A 20,356-nucleotide genomic window follows, 5' to 3' on the forward strand; every position below is an offset into this window, starting at 1 on the left:
TAAATTATTCTTAATTCACGACACATGACACGTGCTTAGTTCAACGAGCGACGCGAGTCGATGCGGAGCCTCGGTGTCCAGCCACGTTCCATGAAAATTCAGGGGGCCGTCAAATATTTTAAATAAAAATTCAAGTTTAAAATAAAAAGATAAAGAAAATTAATATAGAATAATATTGATCTATTGCCTCTTTCATTTTCTTCGGCCTCTTTCTTCGTTCTGTTCTACAGGTGATCAGCTCTGCGATCGCATCCATCTCCGCATTTCTCGCTTTCTAAAGCCTAAGCGCTCTCCTCCTTTCTCTTTCTGCCTCCTTTTCGAATTCCTTCGAGCCGTGCGATTCCGGATCGAGTCTTCCTTTTTGTTCCATTTTTCATCCGGTGATTTCCCGACATTTTGATACGGTTTGATGTTTTATACGCGCAGGAAATCCTCGGATCGATGGTGTTATTCCGGAGTGTGTCGGCGCTCTCTAAGCTCCGGTCTCGTTTAGTGAGTTTTCCTTTTTTTTTTTTTTGAAAAATAGATGGTGTTTAGAGACTTGTTTGCGGTTGAATCTTAAACGATGTTTCATTAGCAGTATTTTCTTTATTTGTCGTTATATATGTGTTTTTTTGTGGCCTTTGTTTACAGGCACAGCAGTCGTCCTCATTGGGTTCGATTCGATGGTTGCAAGTCCAGAGCGCAACGGATGTTGTGAGTTTTTATCCTTCTTTGTATTAGTTTAACAAATTGCAGTTGTTCAACTATTAAATGATTGTAGGCGATTGTGATATGAGATTTATTCGCTGTTATGCTTCATTTTATTTATGTTACAGACTGAATGTGAAAATCGAAGTCTGCAAAACCCTTGTTGGAATTCCAATTTTATGATTTAAACGATTTCTTCTTATTTGGACCATGGGAAGATAGGGATACAAATTCGAATTGCAAACGATATGCTATTCCTAATCCCATCAAAATATCATGTATGTAAATACTACATAATTTCTTATCTTCATTACCTATTTAATTTTTAACAGGTAACTCATGATAAAAAGTGGAAAAGCGCAACAACAAATAGTTCTTATTCCCAACTACTTGGGCTCCGTTACAAGAATAGCAAAGATAATTTATTAATATTTTTCTAGACTTTCTATTGGTTCAACATAAAATATAAGATCTATGTTGTTGAGAGTTCAATTCTACTATAAAAGTTCATATGATTTTTCTTTTGAAATTTGTTTCCAAAAAAATTGGAGTTTGTATTTACTCAGAAAAAATAATTAATTGCTGGAAAGACACCACTTTTTCACTAAGTATGGCCCATGTAATCTTGTTTGCAAAATTATCCTCATTTTCTGTCATTTGTTAAAATATTTTTCTTCTATATTCATGATTATGTTTCTTTTTCAGGATCTTCATTCTCAGTTGAAAGAATTGATTCCAGAGCAGCAGGTTCATATTTCCCTTTAAGTTTTGATTTTCTTTGTGAAAACCAATTGACGCATCACACATCCTTTGGTGTTCCATTCAAATAGCATTCTTCAACTAACAGATACAATTTTCTTCCTTTGAGTCAGCTGTTTTTTTTAATGGTATTGTACATTGTAACAAAAGAGTGTTGGGCAACAAATCTATTAGATTGTAGACATACGGGAACCAACTCATTTCGAATAAGTAAGCATCTTCATATTAACATTTTCTGCTTCTTGGGAGATTTAAATCCAAATTCCAATCATATATGAATGTGCACATGCTCACACTGGTAATGTTTCTATTAAGTTATAATTACATTGAGACTATGGTCTTTACTATGTGCTTAAGGGAACCTGAAATCAAGGGGCTAATCTAATACGTATGGAATTAATTTTTTCTTTGCCTTCAAGACATGGTTAACATGCATCTATGGTCTTATATGTAAGAGAAAACATATGGAAAATAACATTAATCCCGAGGAGTATAAGCTTTAGCTCCTGTTGAATCACAAATAATATATAGTGAACTCTTGAAAACCTTGCTTCTTTATGTATTTTTGGTAATTCTATTCTGTTTTCTTCCAGGAACGGTTGAAGAAATTGAAATCTGAACATGGGAAAGTTCAGCTTGGGAATATCACTGCAGACATGGTACAAAGACTCATATTGACACCATGAATATCACACCACAAGTCCACAACAAACTCACAATGGCCTGCATTTCCATATTCATGGTTTTACTATTTTATTTTTACATGGCAGGTCATTGGTGGAATGAGAGGAATGACAGGACTGCTATGGGAAACATCATTACTTGATCCAGACGAGGTGCATTTTCTTAGTTCTATAGACAATTTGCTTAGGTTTATACTTTTTTTGACAAACTATTGCATGATTCATTGTCTGAAAAGTTTCTATTGGCAATGAAATTTTTTTTCAGGGGATACGATTTAGAGGACTTTCTATCCCTGAGTGTCAAAAGCTGCTGCCTGCTGCAAAAGATGCTGGAGAGCCATTGCCTGAGGGTCTTTTATGGCTTCTTTTGACTGGAAAGGTAATTTGTTAACTTGCTTCCCTCAAACTAAGGTGGCGTTTGGTTAAATAACTGGAATGACTATGGATATGAGTTTGATAGTAAGATGGAATGAGAATAGAAATGGAAATGAAACCCACCTAGCTATATGAGTTTGGCTGATTCCCATAAATCTAGAAATCATTTCTAAATTATCATTTCCAAAGCCACAATCCAAACAGTATCTTTTACTATCATTCCATTCCCTCATTTTCAAACCCACCAACCAAACACCAGCTAAATTGTCTTCCTCTAGAGGGAGCTATGGGCGAGTGGACATAGGATTCAGGAAAGACATGAAGCAAGCAAAATCATTGCCTGTAACTTAAGTGGAAATTTAAAAATATTGGTAATACTGTTTCAAGTTAAAATTTAAAAATATTGGTAATACTCATGAAACAGTGCACAATTCTATGTAGATTTTAAAATTAATTGTCTATCATATCTTATGTAGATTTGGCATTAAATCTCCATACATGCAAGAGATGTGATTAAAGTTTCATATGTTTCGTTCCTTTACTTGGAACTTAAATTCCTGTGCTATATCTATACTCGTAGATTGTAGATGTTCCCAAACCCAAAGATTTGTGAAAAATATAAGAATAGCCAAAATAATTTTGGTCTTGTCTAATGAGTGAAATACTTTTTCGTGCCGGGCGGCACAGATGGTTTTTACCATACTGACACGGGAGTGAAATGGGCACAACACATTGGATATTTGGCGTGCGTCATTGCATGTGTCATGCAACAGAAGGAATCAAGCGCGTGTGTTGCATGACAGAAGGAATTGATAGACCCCGTGGTAGTTTTGATGTGATCAACCAAGTTGGTTAGGTCCTGCTTTGTGTTTGATCCCTGTGTCTGAGTGTGCAGGAGCTTAGGAGCGCAGGAAGTCGAGCGGAAGACGCAGCTAACGAGAAGGACGGCACAGGAAGGGAGCCGACAGGCTCGGTGCGTCCGAAGGACGAGAGAGTTGCGGAAGAGTACTCCGGTGGGCGTGAAGAGTGTGCGCGACGTTCGAGGGACGTTAAGTCGGGACGGAAGGCTACTCGAGGAGAAGGCCGGGAATTAGGTTCGGGTGAGCCCTATTCCGGTTGGCCGCAATCACCCAAAAGAACGGAGCTTCGGAAGCCAAAGCCGGAAAGAATCAGTGCTGGAATCACTGCTCAAGGCGCCTCTAGCTTGAAGGCGCCTTCAATCAGGTTGAAGGCGCCTCAAGTTGGTTGAAGGCGCCTTCAGCCTTGTTTAAGGCGCCTTCAACCTGGTCAAACAGACCGTTCGTGCGCGGATAAAGTTTTATTCGCTGACCCAGCTTGGAGGTGCCTTAGACCCTCAATGGAGGCGCCTTGGAGCTAGGAATTATGTACAACTTCTACATTCAACTCTGTAAGCATTTCCTAGCAGTAGTTCTGAGCCATTAGAGTGCAAAAGGCTTCTCCGCCTTCAGCAAAGGAGAATTTTCTTAGTGTGCTTTCTTACTGCCCTGGATTAACAACCCTCTTGGTTGTAACCAGGTTAAATTCGGTTTCTGCTTTTATTTCTGCCTTTATTTTATTTACTATTGCATTAATTGAGTTGAAAAATCCGAGGAGGGTAGTTTTATTTTTGTTTTCAGCAATTCACCCCCCTCTTGTCAGCCTCCGCTACACCTACAATTGGTATCAGAGCCTGATCGCCTCAGAAGGACTAACCGCCAACTGAAGCACTACGATCAAGACGATGGCCGGAGCGAACATTCATCTCCCAAAGTTCGACGGAGATTTCGCTACATGGAAGCGAAAAATGGAGGTATTCTTTAAAACAAACTTTGATATTTTAATTACTATGAAATATGGTTTTGCAGCTCCTAAAGACAAAGAAGAAAACATGTGGAGCAAGAAGGAGCAAGCCGATTTCGTCGCCAACGTAAAAGCTGAATTCCACCTCCTTAGCGTTCTGCCACCTCAAGAGGTAAGTCGGATCGGAAGCTACGACTCAGCGAAAGATCTCTGGGAGAAATTCCTGGAGCTTCACTAAGGTACCTCTGAAGCGAAGCTGGCGCGGCGCGACATCCTCCGGACACAACTAATAAACCTCCGGATGAACAACGGCGAGAAGGTAGCGCAACTCCAAGCGAGAATCAAGGAGCTGATAACGCAACTAATGAACCTTGGAGAAGAAGTAACCAACCGGGATTCCATCCGATACGCGCTCAATGCCTTCCCGAGGACTTCAGAATGGACGTCCTTAGTAGATGCTTACTACATCTCTAAGGACTTTGAGGTAAGTAGTTTAGAAAACTTGTTCTCAACTTTTGAACTTCACGGGTCTTGACTTGCAGAAAAATCAGTAAAGAAGTCAAACCTCAACGTTGCCCTACGAGCTGAAAAGGACGATCCCGACTCCGAAGCGTCAATCGACGAAAACGAAGTTGCGTTAATGGTAAGACGTTTTAATAAGTTTTTTAAATCTAACAAGTTTAGATCGCAGTCAAGTAAACGTCATCAAAAAGGAAGGACAGTCCGGTGCTACAATTGCAACCAAGAAGGGCACATCAAGGATGATTGCCCAAAATTGAAGAGCAAACAGAAAGATAAGGAAAGAAGCAAGAAGCCAGCTCGACCCAAACACAAAAACCTGAAGGCGACATGAGACGACCCTTCATCCTCCGAGTCAGAAGTCGAAGAATTCTCAGGATTAGCTCTACTAGCTAACCATCAGCTAGAAGAAACGTCTAGCTCAGATATGAGCATCGATGAAGGGGGAGGAACATCAGAAGAAGAAAGCAGCAGTGAAGGGGGAGCGTCACCAGATCAGGTAAGGAAGGTATGCAATCTAACCTCGTCTCAGTCTTTTCGATTTATTAAATCGCTTTCTAAAGACTTATTCGAATTAGAAAAAGAAAATAAAGAATTAAAAATGAAATTAACAAAAGCATGTCCACTTGAAATGTACGATAGTATAAAATCAGAAAATGATAAATTAAAATTAGAAATCGAAAAATCGAAATCTGATGCATGCTTAAATAAATTTCCTAAATCAAAATTAAGAACTTATGGAAAATTAAATTGGTACATTAGAAAACACCAGGGTCAACTTAGAAAAGTGTCCAAAAATCATGTACCCCCTAAGTTTTTGACCAACCCAGTAGAAAGGAACCTTTATTGGGTTTCAAAATCTTTGCTAGTTTAAATTTCTCTGTTAGTTAATAGCTTACAGTGAGAAAATTAAACATTGAAATTCTTTATGGAAGTTTTGTCTAAGGAAGTGGTTGTTGTTCCAATAACCAAGAAGGCCTAGTGCCTCGCCACGACATGGAAGCTGAAATATTGAAATAAAATGTTTAATTAACTTTCTGAAAAAGTATTAAAAATTAGAATTAAATAATGCTTTGAAAGTTTAATCAAACATTTTTGGAAAATGATTTTTATAAATTAAAAAAAAAAAAATTCAGTTTAGTTAGAAATATTTTTTCTGGAAAATTCTAAAAGTTCATATTACTTAGAATTTTTTTTGGGAAATTTCAAAAATTCAATTTAACTTAGAATTTTTTTTGTAAAATTCTAAAAATTCATTTTTGTTTAGAAATTTTTTCTGAAAAATCAATTTAACTTAGAATTTTTTTTTGTAAAATTCTAAAAATTCATTTTTGCTTAGAAATTTTTTCTGAAAAATCAATTTAACTTAGAATTTTTTTTGTAAAATTCTAAAAATTCATTATTGCTTAGAATTTTTTTCTGAAAATTCAATTTAACTTAGAATTTTTTTTAAAATATTCATTTTTGCTCATAATTTTTTCTACCTTAATAATTTGCTTAATATTCTCTTCTTGGTACCCCATTTTTGCTGTTATCAAAAGGGGAGAGAAAGGTTACAAGTTAAGGGGAGTTAGAAAGTTTAAAATTTTAATATTTTTTTAAATTGTGTTGCAATTTTATGCTTAAATATGTTAGTTTAGTAATTTCCTTTAAAATTACTATTTATGTCTATTTTTACCCTAACTTGAACTTGGGTTGATGCACATCAAAAAGGGGGAGATTGTTAGACCTCGTGATAGTTTTGATATGATCAACCAAGTTGGTTAGGTCCTGCTTTGTGTTTGATCCCTGTGTCTAAGTGTGCAGGAGCTTAGGAGTGCAGGAAGTCGAGCGGAAGACGCAGCTAACGAGAAGGACGACATGGGAAGGGAGCCGACGGGCTCGGTGCGTCCGAAGGACGAGAGAGCTGCGGAAGAGTACTCCGGTGGGCGTGAAGAGCATGTGCGGCGTTCGAGGGACGTTAAGCCGGGACAGAAGGCTGCCCCAAAAGAACGGAGCTTCGGAAGTCAAAGCCGGAAAGAAGCAGTGCTGGAATCACTGCTCAAGGCGCCTCCAGCTTGAAGGCGCCTTCAATCAGGTTGAAGGCGCCTCAAGCTGGTTGAAGGCGCCTTCAGCCTTGTTTAAGGCGCCTTCAATCTGGTCAAACAGACCGTTCGTGCGCGGATAAAGTTTTATCCGCTGACCCAGCTTGGAGGCGCCTTAGACCCTCAATGGAGGCGCCTTGGAGCTTCGGGATAGAATTTTCAGGGGTTATAAAAGGACCCCTGGAGTTAGGAATTATGTACAACTTCTACATTCAACTCTGTAAGCATTTCCTAGCAGTAGTTCTGAGTCATTAGAGTGTAAAAGGCGTCTCTGCCTTCAGCAAAGGAGAATTTTTTTAGTGTGCTTTCTTACTGCCTTGGATTAACAACCCTCTTGATTGTAACTAGGTTAAATTCGATTTCTGCTTTTATTTCTGCCTTTATTTTATTTACTATTGCATTAATTGAGTTGAAAAATCCGAGGAGAGTAGTTTTATTTTTGTTTTAAGCAATTCACCCCCCTCTTGTCGGCCTTTGCTGCACCTACAGGAATTGCGACAAACGTATGACGGAAGGAATTAGAATCGTGACAGAAGGAATCAAATCAATTTGTTCTATCCATCGATTAATAAAAAAGAATTCTATATAAAGTAGGGGAGGTAGCGACGAAGGCAATCGGTGAGCGATCAGTAGCAGGGAGGCAGCGATGGGACGACGATGAGGCAGCAGCGAGGAGGCAGGAGCAAAAAGCGAGCGAAGGTGTCCTGGAGGTGTATCAGAGGCGTCGAGAAGATGTCGCGGGACGCCTCCAGTGTTGCCGGAGGCGTCGCAGGACCAAGGCGTCCCGGAGGCGCCTCGGACCCCTTTCTGCAAATGGCCAAGATGTCCTGACCACACTTCGCACAAGTACTGTGTCCCGTTACACGATCGAAAATTAAACCTTTCGATTTAATTAATTCAAATAATTCCTAACAGTACAATATTTCGAACAAGCTTTCATAAACTTTAATTAAATTATCTCAATAATATATATCAAAAATATATTTAAAATTATTTTTAAATAAATTTTATTAATTAATATTCTGATTTTTTTTACTATTTTAAATTTTATTTAAAAAATTCTATTTTTAATAAATCATATTTATATTCTGATATCTTTTTTTATATTGTATTTTTTTATAGATTTATTGTTTAATTGATATTCTGATATTTTTTACTATTTAAAATATATATTATTTAAATTAATAATTCATTAAATGAATAAATAGTTAATTTATATAATTATTATATTTAAAGTAACATCTTTGTATTGATTTATATACTTATTATAGATAATATATTATTTTTGTCTTAGAATTAATTTGAATTTAGATCCATGAATATTAACATATTTAGCTTTTTTACTTTTAGGATTCTCGCTTCCTAAACATATGAAATATATATTTTTATCTTAGAATGCCTCTACCTAATCTGCCTAAGAAATATTGCTTCCTAAACATATGAAACATATTAATTTTAATTTGAGTTATTGATAGATCAATTTTTTTTTTTCTAACAATATTAAGTTATTCAATAATTGAGAACTTATATAAAATCAATATACAACTTATTTTTAAATTATACACAATAAACATATTTATCTAATAATTATTATATAAATAAAAAAAATATCGAAATTGTATCGACACGGCATGATACAATACTAAAACCGTATAGTTCCAGTATGTGACCAAAACTTTGGCACGGGTTGAGATTTTAAACCTTACTCTTGTCTACATACAACACTTATCATTAATGTTGCTGCTATTACTTTGCTTCATGCTAAAATGCCTTTTGTTTTCTTTGATCCTAGGTGCCTAATAAAGAACAAGTTGATGGACTATCAGCAGAGCTATGTAGTCGTGCAAAAGTTTCAGGTTTCTTTATTATTGACTTAATTTTATTTTACTTGTCAATTGAGGAGGGAGCAGTAAAGTATTATTTTTTTGGATATTCTCTGTTATCTAGGACATGCTTGTGGTCAAATTATTTTATATGTAAATTTTGAAATACTTTGACCAAAGAAAATTCATCAATAACTTGTGAGAAGGTTGGCATGATTACAGGTGAATTAGATACATGGAAGGATCAGGTGTCAATGCTTTGTTTCCCACTATAATATTTGATGAATTTTATACGTTCGTTGCATTTTTTCCCTCCTCAATATGAAATTATTATTTTACTAGATTACTAGCCTAATCTATATGTCCATTCCAATTATTTAAGTTATTTGGACTCTATGCACATATCAATGTATCACCCAACTTGCATTGTTGGTGTTGTATGCCAATATTTAGCGTTTGATGGCACGACATTTATACCCTTCTCAAGTTTGGTAATCGTCCTCATTGCAGGAGCTGAGATTTTTCCATGTATAATATTATTTATATTGACTCTTGTTTAATTTTTGTTTTTGATGTAGATCATGTGTTCAAGGCAATTGATTCTCTTCCTGTAGCAGCTCATCCAATGACACAGTTTGCAACTGGAGTTATGGCACTTCAGGTAATGAATAGTCTACTGTCAACTTCAGCAAAGGGGTCAAAGGTTGTGTTCCTAACTTTCATTGGAAGTGGCTAAGATTTATTTAATCTGAAATATATTTCCTCTCCCTGAAATAGTCCCTTCTCAATGACTGAAGAGCTAAAAATATTTCTCTCGTTGTAATAGGAGGTTGAAATTAACTTCTAAGACAATTGTATCAAATGGTTCTAAAATATGGTTAATTACTAATCTAAATTTGATGGCGTGATTTATACAAGGCCTGTTTCTATTTGTGTTATTTTCTAAATTAGTAAGCTATGTTTCGTACAGGATATCTGCCTACCTAGCACTATTGTGTTAGTTTGTGAGACAACTACCTTAGCCTTCTCATGGTTCCTCTGTCACAAATTTATCATTTATTATTCATTGATTAATTTTGTTTTGGTGGAAAAGGTTGGTTGATACTTTCATCTATTGTATCTCAATATTAAGTTTTGAATCTTGTTTCAGATGTATTTTTTTTAAAAATATTTATCATTATTTGGTCAAGTTTTAGATCTTGCATGGAGCAATCTAGTGGCATTCAGTTACAGAAGGGGTATTAAAATCTAGAATGTTGGGTAAGTGACAATCACTTTTCCCATTTTCAGGTTGATAGTGAATTTCAGAAGGCATATGAAAAGGGGATGCCAAAAGCCAAGTAATTTCTCTGTTACTTTTATCTATACTTTATTCGAGCTATAGTGTAACAAAATTCATCACTGTGTTAGGTTTTGGGAGCCAACATATGAGGATTCAATAAACTTGATTGCTCGTCTACCATCAGTGGCTTCATATATTTATAGAAGGTAAGTTTCCATCTATCTGCTAATTCGTTATTTCTATGTGAGTGATTCTTGACTTAAGTTTCTCCTAGTAATTAATAAAGAATTTTGCCTTTAGCAACTATATTACTTCTTTTTCATCTCTGTAGTCTTATTGTTATATACTCCTCATATATATTATCTATCATAACAAGTTGCCTAATCCCATCGCTTGATAGTTCTGCCAAAGAAAATTACTTTAGTTTTTGAGATCTGATGCTGCTTATAAATTGACAGGCTGACAGCCAGGAGATCCATTTTCATAAATTTTTTTCTTCCTGTTACACTTTTAGAATTTACAAGGATGGTGGAATCATACCCGCAGATAGTTCTCTGGATTATGCAGCTAATTTTTCCCACATGCTTGGATATGATGATCCTAAAATGCTTGAGTTGATGAGACTTTATATAACAATACACAGGTGTGTATATGTGAATAATAACTGAAAATCAAAGGATGCTTCTTATGATCATATTTTATAGTTGATGTTTCGGTTTATATGCTTCAGTGACCATGAGGGTGGCAATGTTAGTGCTCACACTGCTCATCTGGTAATCAGAACATTATATATGTATATATTTTTCTTCTCTTATTATTGTCTTTTATGCCGATCTCATCAAGTGGGATAAGGCTTAGTTGTTGTTGTTGCTCTTATTGTCTTTTATTTGTTGGCTGGCATGTGTATGCTTACAGTAAGTACTTGGAATAGGGATGACAATGGGTGCCCTAATAATTGGATACCCATGGGTACTCTATTTAAATGGGTGAGTTTCAGATATCTATTTCTGATTGCAGTTCAGGTTTGGTGGGAATTTATGAGTTTCATAATTGCGGGTATTTTAGGATGCACACATGTATATGGACCCCTACGCTAAGTGGATAGTTAAAGGATGGATACAAGTATAGTTATGTAATTTATATAAGTATTTAGTGGGTTGGATATTCCTTAAATTAAAATGGTACAAGTTTGGATAATATGTTAATTCATGGATATCCAATCTGTTGTCATCCCTAATTCTAACACAAAAGGTACTTATTAACCTTGGCATTCTATCCTATCATTGTATCTGCAAAATCTTTTCCTTACCGAACAAGTTTATAATTTTCAGGTCGGCAGTGCTCTTTCAGATCCTTACCTTTCATTTGCAGCCGCACTTAATGGTTTAGCTGGACCACTACATGGATTAGCTAATCAGGTACACCACAAATTAATAGTCAGTTTTCTTTTTTGGTTTCCATGCATTTGACTTTTATAAAAATAACAACTTTTTGGTATTGTTAATTGACCTGTCCAATTAGTTGCTCGATTAATGATAATGTTTACTGTTTTTGACTACTATGCAGGAAGTTCTTTTATGGATTGAATCTCTTGTTAAGGAGTGTGGAGAGGATATTACCACAGATCAGTTAAAGGACTACGTTTGGAAAACCTTAAAAAGCGGCAAGGTACTATAATTTGACTTTCCAATCCATGCAATTAGAATAAGTAGTCTTCCCGTGGATGATTTGGAAGTGACAATTCCATTTATTGCAAAAGGACAATAAAGCATTGAAAGCTTTCTTAATCTAATTTGATGGTGCTCGTCGAGTTTGAAGCGAACTAGAGTCACCAATCTCAAGTTCAAGCACTGTCTACAGGTTGTTCCTGGTTATGGACACGGAGTGCTAAGGAAGACAGATCCCAGATATACCTGCCAAAGGGAATTTGCATTGAAGCATTTGCCTCATGATCCACTTTTTAAGCTGGTCTCTCTCCATGATGACTTTTCCCTTAATTTCTATAATATCAGGAGCAATCGAGTTTAGCTGATACTTTTATCCTACATATTCTTGCAGGTTTCAAAGTTATATGAAGTTGTTCCGCCTATTCTCACTGAGCTAGGCAAGGTAATCTTACTAAGCAGCTTATCAATGATATTTGCTTATAAATTCTGTGGGGGAACATGTTCTTATGTTCGATCAAGTTAGATGGCAAACCTGTTTATCACCGTCAAAGATATTATTTGTCCTAACTATTTGGGTTCATGAAGTTTATTATCCCTCAATTGAACTTTATGCAAATTTACATAGTTATTTTTACTAGTAAACTCTGCCAGGTGTTTTCACTTTATATATAGACATATAGCACATATACCTACCTACGTACAAACATACAAACATATATATATATGAAAAATGATATGCTTAAGGAAAGAATCTCAAGGAAATACTCAATGATAGACATAGGGTCCACAAAAAGTGAAATGGCGGGCTATGAATTTGTCTATTCTTGAAAATTTTCCTTGTGTATATCATTGCTCTATATATATCTATCCTATTATTTTGAAGCTGTGAAATAATATTTTGGACTGGAATTCTTTCAGGTCAAGAATCCATGGCCTAATGTTGATGCTCATAGTGGAGTTCTTCTAAAGTATTTTGGTTTATCAGAAGCACGGTAAGCTAAATCATACTTGGAATGGGCATGTTTTTGAATTTATTGGTTTGGCGCCAAAAAAAAAAAAAAAAAAAAATGAAACGATATCGGTTGAAACCAGAGCCATTTTAGTTCGGTTTGAGCAAACCAAACTGAATTTCTTGTTTGATTTCGGTTTCATTTTGTTTGAACCTTAAATTAGAAAAAAAACATATATTATCCAAAATCAATCAAAAACTAATTTCCTTATAAGATTTTCAGTGAGAATAACAATAATATTGTTATTTTAAGAATAGAGAGAGAAGCTTAATAGTTCTCCAACTGAAACTAGATTGCCTGGATAACTATACCTAATTAGTAAATCGAACCAAAATTTTTTTGAATCAAATTCATGCCCATCTGCAATAAAATCATGCCATATTCGATATTTTCAGGTACTACACTGTTTTATTTGGGGTCTCAAGAAGCATTGGTATCGGCTCTCAGGTTCGTGAACTCTGCAATACATATCCTTATGTGATTATAAACACATCGTTATCAAGTCTTGAAATCTTTGGTATTGTTGTAGCTTATATGGGACCGTGCACTTGGTTTACCTCTTGAGAGGCCAAAGAGTGTGACGATGGATTGGCTTGAAAGCTACTGCAAAAAAGCTGCTTGAGCTTAGACTAGGTGAATTCCTTTTTGTTGGCTCTAGCTAAAATAAATATCTTGATGCTGGAAGCACGAGGGCGCAAAGTGTTTCGCGAGCTGTTTCTTTTGTTTTTGTTTGCGGAGATATATGGATTGATTGATTTGCTCTCTAACCTATTCATTGAGCTCTGAAAATCATCCGTATGATGAATTCCTGAGATTATTTTACTATCACTTGTAATAAATTTGATCCAAAGTGATCTTTGTAATTTACATACCAATAGAAGAACAAGGTCTTAATAATTAGGATTGAGACCGAATTCCATATTTGAGGATAACTTTGGTACCTTCTTAACTAATGTTCTGTAAAAGTCAGTGACACTTCCCAAATGGAAATCATACCATAAATCAGCTTTTGAGTCACATTTTTTTTTTTGTCAATTTTCTCAGAAGATGTTTTTTAGAAAAGAGAAAAATCTCTTTTAATATATTATTGGACAGCATTCATTTACTAAAATTATTACATAATCCTCGTGTTTATAGAATTAAAATCTTTTTTTATTTAAATATACAACAATCAAGCCTTTTCTCACTAGGTGGGGTCGATTGTATGAATCATTTTACGCCATTGAGCTCTATCTCCTATTATATCATCATCTATATTTAAATAAATTTTATCTTGTTTTATTGTTGCTAACCAAGTCTTTTTTGGTCTTCCTCGTTTTATATGCATGTTTATCATAGTTTTACATTGTCTAACTGGAGCATTTATTGGTCGTCTAAGTACATGTCCATACCATCTTAACGTGTCTCTCTGAGTTTTTCTTCAATAGATGCAACTCCTACTTTCTCTCTAATGCTCTCATTTCTTATTTTGTCCATCCTCGTATGTCCACACATCTACCTTAACATCCTCATCTCTATAACTCTCATCTTCTGCTCATGTGCTCGAGTCATAGCTCAACATTCAGCTCCATATAACATAGCAGGTCTAACTGCGGTTTTATAGAACTTACCTTTAAGTTTAAGAGGTATTTTACGGTCACATAAAACACTCGACGCTCCCCTCCATTTCACTCATCCTGCTTGTATTCTATGTAAGACATCTCTCTCAATCCCTTTATCATTTTGTAAAAATGATCCTAAATATTTAAATCTCTCGGTTCCAGGCAACTCGTCCTCTCCTATCTTAACAATTGTTTCATTACTTCTAATATTGCTAAACTTAAATTTCATATATTCCGTCTTTAATCTACTAAGCTTAAAACCTTTCCCTTCTAGTGTTTCCCTCCAAGATTCTAGCTTAGCATTTACTCCTTCACGTGTCTCATCTACCAAAATAATATCATCTGCAAACAACATGCACTGCAGATCTGTATCTTGAATGTGTGCGGTGAGTTCATCCATAATTAATGTAAAAGATAGGGACTTAGATGATCCTTGATGTAATCCTATCTTTATTGGAAATACTTCATTACTCCACTGAAGTCTTTACTCTGGTTATTCCTCATACATATCCTTAATTAGTTCAATATATGTTACGCTAACACCTCTCTTTTCTAAAATTCTCCATATAATTTCTCTTGGGACTCTATCATATGTCTTTTTTAAGTCAATGAATACCATGTGTAGATCTTGTTTTTGCTCCCGATATTTTTCAATTAATTGTCTAAAAAGATGTATAGCTTCTATTGTCGACCTTCCAGGCATGAACCCAAATTGATTTTCTGTCACTATGATCTCCTTCCTTAATCTTTTTTCTATTACTTTTTCCCAAAGTTTCATAGTATGACTTATTAGTTTAATACCCCTATAGTTTGCACAATTTTATACGTCTCCCTTATTCTTATATAAGGGAACTAGAGTATTTATCCTCCATTGATCAGACATTTTTTTCGTTTTCAATATCATGTTAAATAATTTTGTAAGTCATTCAATACCTTGTTTCCCTAAGTATTTTCATACTTCTATTAAAATATCATTTGATCCAACGACTTTTCCATTGTGCATCATGTTGAATGTAATCTTTCAGTTGCTAATTTAAGTAACGACTCTAACGTGTATTAAAATACGATCTACGAAGATACTTAACCTTTTTTATATTAGTAGTTTTTAAAATTTTTATTAGTAAGAACCAGTGCGAATAAGTCATATGAAAATTAAAACTAGTAACTAATTTAACGTAGATGTGAAAATGATTACTTTCTGGGCTACTAATGTAACGGACATATGAAAATTAAAACTTTGATCTTTCCTGACCTCGCCCAAGGCTGTGCTAGATAAAATATTTTAAAATATCTTTTATGAATTGTCTGATACGTTAAAAAATTAATTTACCAATATGTATATGTAAAGAAACATAAGTACATTGGTCCCATGGTCTAGTGGTTAGGACATTGGACTCTGAATCCAGTAACCCGAGTTCAAATCTCGGTGGGACCTAAATTTTTTTTAGTTTTTTTCCCTTCAAATAATAATACTTTCTTTTTGTTTTATATAATTTTATTTTGAAATAAAAATACCACCCAGTCCACATTTTTTTTTTTTACTCTTTTACTTTTCCAATTATCTCTCAAATAAATATTTTAAGAATAATAAAAGATTTATTCAAAAATAATGTATCCATTGTACAATGGTCCCATGGTCTAGTGGTTAGGACATTGGACTCTGAATCCAGTAACCCGAGTTCAAATCTCGGTGGGACCTAGTTTTTTAGTTTCTAATACTTTCTTTTTGTTTTATGTAATTTTATTTTGAGATAAAAATACCACCCAGTTCACATATTTTTTTTCAACCCTTTTACTTTTGCAATTATCTCTCAAATAAATATTTTAAGAAATACTAAAAAGAATTATTAAAAATAATGTAACAGTTACGCATTGGTCCCATGGTCTAGTGGTTAGGACATTGGACTCTGAATCCAGTAACCCGAGTTCAAATCTCGGTGGGACCTGCTTTTTAATATTTTCCCCTTCAAATAATAATATTTTTTTTCTTCATATAATTTTATTTTGAAATAAAAACACCACCCAGTACATATTTTTTTCAACTCTTTTACTTTTCCAATTGTTTCTCTCAAATAAATATTTTAAGAAATACTAAAAGAGTCATTCAAAAATAATTTTAATTTTTTGATTCAATGAATATTGAAGAGGAAAAATAGAAATCCTATTTACAAAATCAATTTTCATTAAATGAATCCCAAGACATGGAGGAACGAGTACTGAAAATTTCACTTTTAAAATTCATAATATTGTATTTTTATAAAGGAAATCCCCTAAACTCTTATTTTGAAATGGAGATGTTATATAAAATAAAAAATATATAAAAGTATAGTTTTAAAAGTTATTATGTGTTCCGGATTTATCCTCATGGATGATGTGTCAAATAGAGCTCTTTTTTATTTTTTTTTTATAAAAATAATATATAAAATACATTATCTTCATATATAATGTAAAATATAAATAAAATTATTGGGAGATTTTTTTTATATAATGGAGAGATAAGTGATTTTTTTTCGTGACATTGATATGACCTTGTAGGGAAAAAATCTTCAACAATAATACCTCTTACCATTATGATATGACCGTCTATCTATTATCCAAAAAAAATTATTATGCATCAATTTTGTTTTAATATTTTATTTGTTATAAAATGATAAAGCTACAGTGAACAATTGTGATAATGCTTTTGTGAGCATCATTAGAGTTAAGTAGCATTAACAAAAATGATTATCCTATAAACGAGTCTTGTCAACGTTACTAGTCGAATAGCATTTATTTTTATATATAATGCCATAGTTAACAAAAATAACCCAAAAATCTTCATTGTGCAATCACCACAATCAACAAACTCAAAAGGATTCCAAGATTTTCTTTAGAATGAAAGCACCTTTTAATTGAGAAATAAAGTGATAAAATTATGGATGCATGATCTAAATATCTTAAAATGGCATGAAACGAGTTCCTATGTGTTCGTATCGATCTCCTGATTGTAACAATGGCCTCAAACATTTTTTTCACTCAATATTTTGAGGTTCATAAATTTTTTTATCAACAATTAAAATTTTTATTTCCAAAAATTTAAAAACCTCAAAATATTAGGTAAAAAAATTATTTCGTATTGTCATTGTGATCAAAAGATCGATACGAATGCATAGAAATTTGTTCTACGTCATTCCGATCTCTATAGGTCTAATTTTTATTTTTTGAAAGATTTTATTTAGAATTTTTAAAGATTTAAATTTTTGGACGAACTTCAAAGTTCGTCCCAAATCTCTATTTTTTTAATTGAGGAATAAAGATAAAAATACGGATGTATGACCTAAACACCTCGAAATGACACGAAACGAGTTCTTATGCGTTTGTATCGATCTCCTGATAATGGTCTCAAACATTTTTTTCACTCAATATTTTGAGGTTCATAACTTTTTTTATCAACAATTAAAATTTTCATTTCCGAATATTTTAAAACCTCAAAATATTAGATAAAAAAATTATTTCCTACCATCATTATGATCAGAAATAGATACGAATGCATAAAAATTTGTTCCATGTCATTCTGAGCTCTAAATGTCTAGTTTTTAATTTTTGAAAGATTTTATTAGAATTTTTAAATATTTAAATTTTGGGATGAACTTTTTAGTTAGTCCCAGATGAACGAACTTCAAAGTTCATCCCAAATCTCTATTTTTTTTTAATTGAAGAATAAAGCGATACAAATATGTATGCATAACCTAAACACCTCGGAATGACACTTATCGATCTCCTGATCGCAATGATGACCTCAAACATTTTTCACCCAATATTTTGAGGTTCATAAATTTTTTTTATCAACAATTAAAATTTTCATTTCTGAAAAAAAACCTCAAAATATTAGGTGAAAAAATTATTTCGTGCCATCATTATGATCAAAAGATCGATAGGAACGCATAAAAATTTGTTCCATGTCATTCCGAGTTCTATATGTCAAGTTTTTATTTTTTGAAATATTTTATTTAGAACTTTTAAAGATTTTAATTTTGGGACGAACTTTTTAGTTCGTACCAGAACTTCTTTTCTCAAACCTCAAAGTTCATCCCAAATTTCTATTTTTTTTAATTGAGGAATAAAGCGATAAAAATACGGATGCATGACTTAAACATCTCGGAATGATACGAAACGAGTTCCTATGTGTTCGTATCGATCTGCTGATTGCAATGATGGTCTCAAACATTTTTTTCACTCAATATTTTGAGGTTCATAAATTTTTTTATCAACAATTAAAATTTTCATTTTTGAAAATTGAAAAACCTCAAAATATTAGGTGAAAAAATTATTTCATGTCATCATTGTGATATGAAGATCGATACGAACGCATAAGAACTCGTTCTGTGTGATTCCGAGGTCTTTAGCTCTTGAATCCACATTTTTGTCACATTTTTTCTGATTTAAAAAAAAAAATTTGGGACGAACTATGAAATCCGTCCCTAATCTGGGACGAACTGTGAAGTTCATCCCAGATATGGTTTTCCTTAAACTGGGATAAAGAAAATTTACTCTATGTTTGCGAAAAAAAAAATTTGTCGCAAACCTCGTAAAATTTCCAACGAATTTCATATTTCGTCCCAAATTTACAAAAAAATTTGCGACAAAAGAATGTTTGTTGCTATTTTCCCATAATTATTTTTTCATTGTTGTTTTCATTGCTAATTAGTGACGATTTAGTTATTCGTTGCTAAATTCGAAGTAAATTTGCGATAAAAATTATTTGTTGTAAATTTTCATCCCTAAAAAATGATTTTTGTAGTGTGTGAAAAACATAAAGAATGACCGAAGAATGGTCTCGTTTAACTTAATTTTTAGGTCAAATCAAAATGATTTAATAGATTGATTTCGTTGGCCAATTGATTACTAAGCTTAAAATTATGAATGAAATCATTTCGGATCGGTCAACTAATTTCCTAATTGATTGAGAATTTTTTCCGATTAAAAATCTTAAGTCGTCATAAAATTATACTGTTAATTGATTAATTTTTTTAATCGATTAATAAATAAAATCATGACATATTCGATTAAAATTAATTGACTAATCGATTGGTACGTTAAATTGAAATCTAATCGATTAAATAATATTAACTAAAAAAATCAGATTGGATAATGTCGAGTCTGGGGATGAGTAATCCGATTTCACGAAAGTTTTCAACCGACTACTAAGATAAATTAGGAAGTGCTCATAGTGGACAGTCCAAGAACCCAATATCCTTTAATTACGTGCTTTATTTGAAAGAAATTTTTTTATAAATTTACTATAGCTGAGGTTTGAATTGTAAATATTTAGATAATCCTCTGAATATCTTATCGTTGTACGGTAGTTCGGGGGCGATTAAATAATCTTAACTAGCAACTAGCGACTGTGTCAATTAATCGATTAAATTGCCTTCTTACGTGAAACAGTGCAATCCATGCATGCGGTAATTGATTATTGGATTTCATATATCGATTAAGTGCCATGCATGCATGTAAATCGATTAATACATTGCATGAATCGATTAAAATCATTGAAACAGTAACGTACTATTAAAAGACATTAAATAATGTTTTTAATGAACATGCATGATAAATATTGTTTCATGGGATTAATTTGAATTAAATAATAATATATACGATTCTATAATTAAAGTTTTTAAATTGATTATGCTATTAAGGTAAAATAAATCTAATTTTATATTTGATGAGGTAAAATTTTATTATGGTATTAAGGTAAAATTTTATTATTTAATTGATAATATTTTTTTTATTGTTTAATATATATATTATTTAAATTAATAATTCATTAGATGAATAAATAGTTAATTTATATAATCAATTATACTATGTAATTTTATTTTGAAATAAAAATACCACCCAGCACACATTTTTTTTCCAACTCTTTTACTTTTCCAATTATCTCTCAAATAAATATTTTAAGAAAATACTAAAAGAATTATTTAAGAATAATGTAACATTTGTACAATGGTCCCATGGTCTAGTGGTTAGGACATTGGACTCTGAATCCAGTAACCCGAGTTCAAATCTCGGCAGGTGGGACCT

The 20,356-nt window shown here is 33.2% G+C and overlaps 1 protein-coding gene and 4 non-coding genes across 6 annotated transcripts; all 5 read left to right on the forward strand.

Annotated features, from left to right (window-relative positions):
• Positions 1 to 166: 166 nt before the first annotated feature.
• Positions 167 to 13,590, forward strand: LOC122043183 (citrate synthase, mitochondrial-like). 2 transcript variants are annotated; one of them, XM_042603676.1, is made up of 20 exons: positions 167 to 230; positions 427 to 492; positions 634 to 696; positions 1,396 to 1,437; positions 2,043 to 2,108; positions 2,220 to 2,285; positions 2,398 to 2,511; positions 8,703 to 8,766; positions 9,312 to 9,394; positions 10,024 to 10,073; positions 10,144 to 10,221; positions 10,530 to 10,658; positions 10,746 to 10,788; positions 11,347 to 11,433; positions 11,582 to 11,683; positions 11,876 to 11,983; positions 12,074 to 12,124; positions 12,601 to 12,674; positions 13,088 to 13,139; positions 13,222 to 13,590. In XM_042603676.1, exons 2-20 carry the CDS (start codon positions 442 to 444, stop codon positions 13,312 to 13,314), a joined length of 1,416 nt encoding a protein of 471 aa, XP_042459610.1. In that variant the 5' UTR covers positions 167 to 230; positions 427 to 441; the 3' UTR covers positions 13,315 to 13,590. The 2 variants fall into 2 exon arrangements, with proteins under 2 accessions (XP_042459610.1, XP_042459609.1); XM_042603675.1 differs by having other exon boundaries at positions 201 to 334.
• A 2,066-nt stretch (positions 13,591 to 15,656) lies between these two features.
• On the forward strand, positions 15,657 to 15,728 carry TRNAQ-CUG. Its single transcript has one exon. It is a non-coding gene; the product is annotated as a tRNA-Gln (tRNA).
• Positions 15,729 to 15,920: 192 nt separating this feature from the next.
• Positions 15,921 to 15,992, forward strand: TRNAQ-CUG. Its single transcript has one exon. It is a non-coding gene; the product is annotated as a tRNA-Gln (tRNA).
• A 175-nt stretch (positions 15,993 to 16,167) lies between these two features.
• Positions 16,168 to 16,239, forward strand: TRNAQ-CUG. Its single transcript has one exon. It is a non-coding gene; the product is annotated as a tRNA-Gln (tRNA).
• Positions 16,240 to 20,280: 4,041 nt separating this feature from the next.
• TRNAQ-CUG lies at positions 20,281 to 20,356 on the forward strand. Its single transcript has one exon. It is a non-coding gene; the product is annotated as a tRNA-Gln (tRNA).

The sequence above is a fragment of the Zingiber officinale genome, chromosome 2A (assembly GCF_018446385.1).
Source record: "Zingiber officinale cultivar Zhangliang chromosome 2A, Zo_v1.1, whole genome shotgun sequence".
In the NCBI taxonomy this organism is placed as follows: domain Eukaryota; kingdom Viridiplantae; phylum Streptophyta; class Magnoliopsida; order Zingiberales; family Zingiberaceae; genus Zingiber; species Zingiber officinale.

Excerpts from the sequence above, each read along its gene's own strand:
- LOC122043183 (XM_042603676.1), top strand. The coding sequence starts at position 442 with ATGGTGTTATTCCGGAGTGTGTCGGCGCTCTCTAAGCTCCGGTCTCGT. Across the intron at positions 2,109-2,219 it reads GGAATATCACTGCAGACATG|GTCATTGGTGGAATGAGAGG; the intron begins GTACAAAGACTC and ends TTTACATGGCAG. Across the intron at positions 11,984-12,073 it reads ATGATCCACTTTTTAAGCTG|GTTTCAAAGTTATATGAAGT; the intron begins GTCTCTCTCCAT and ends ATATTCTTGCAG.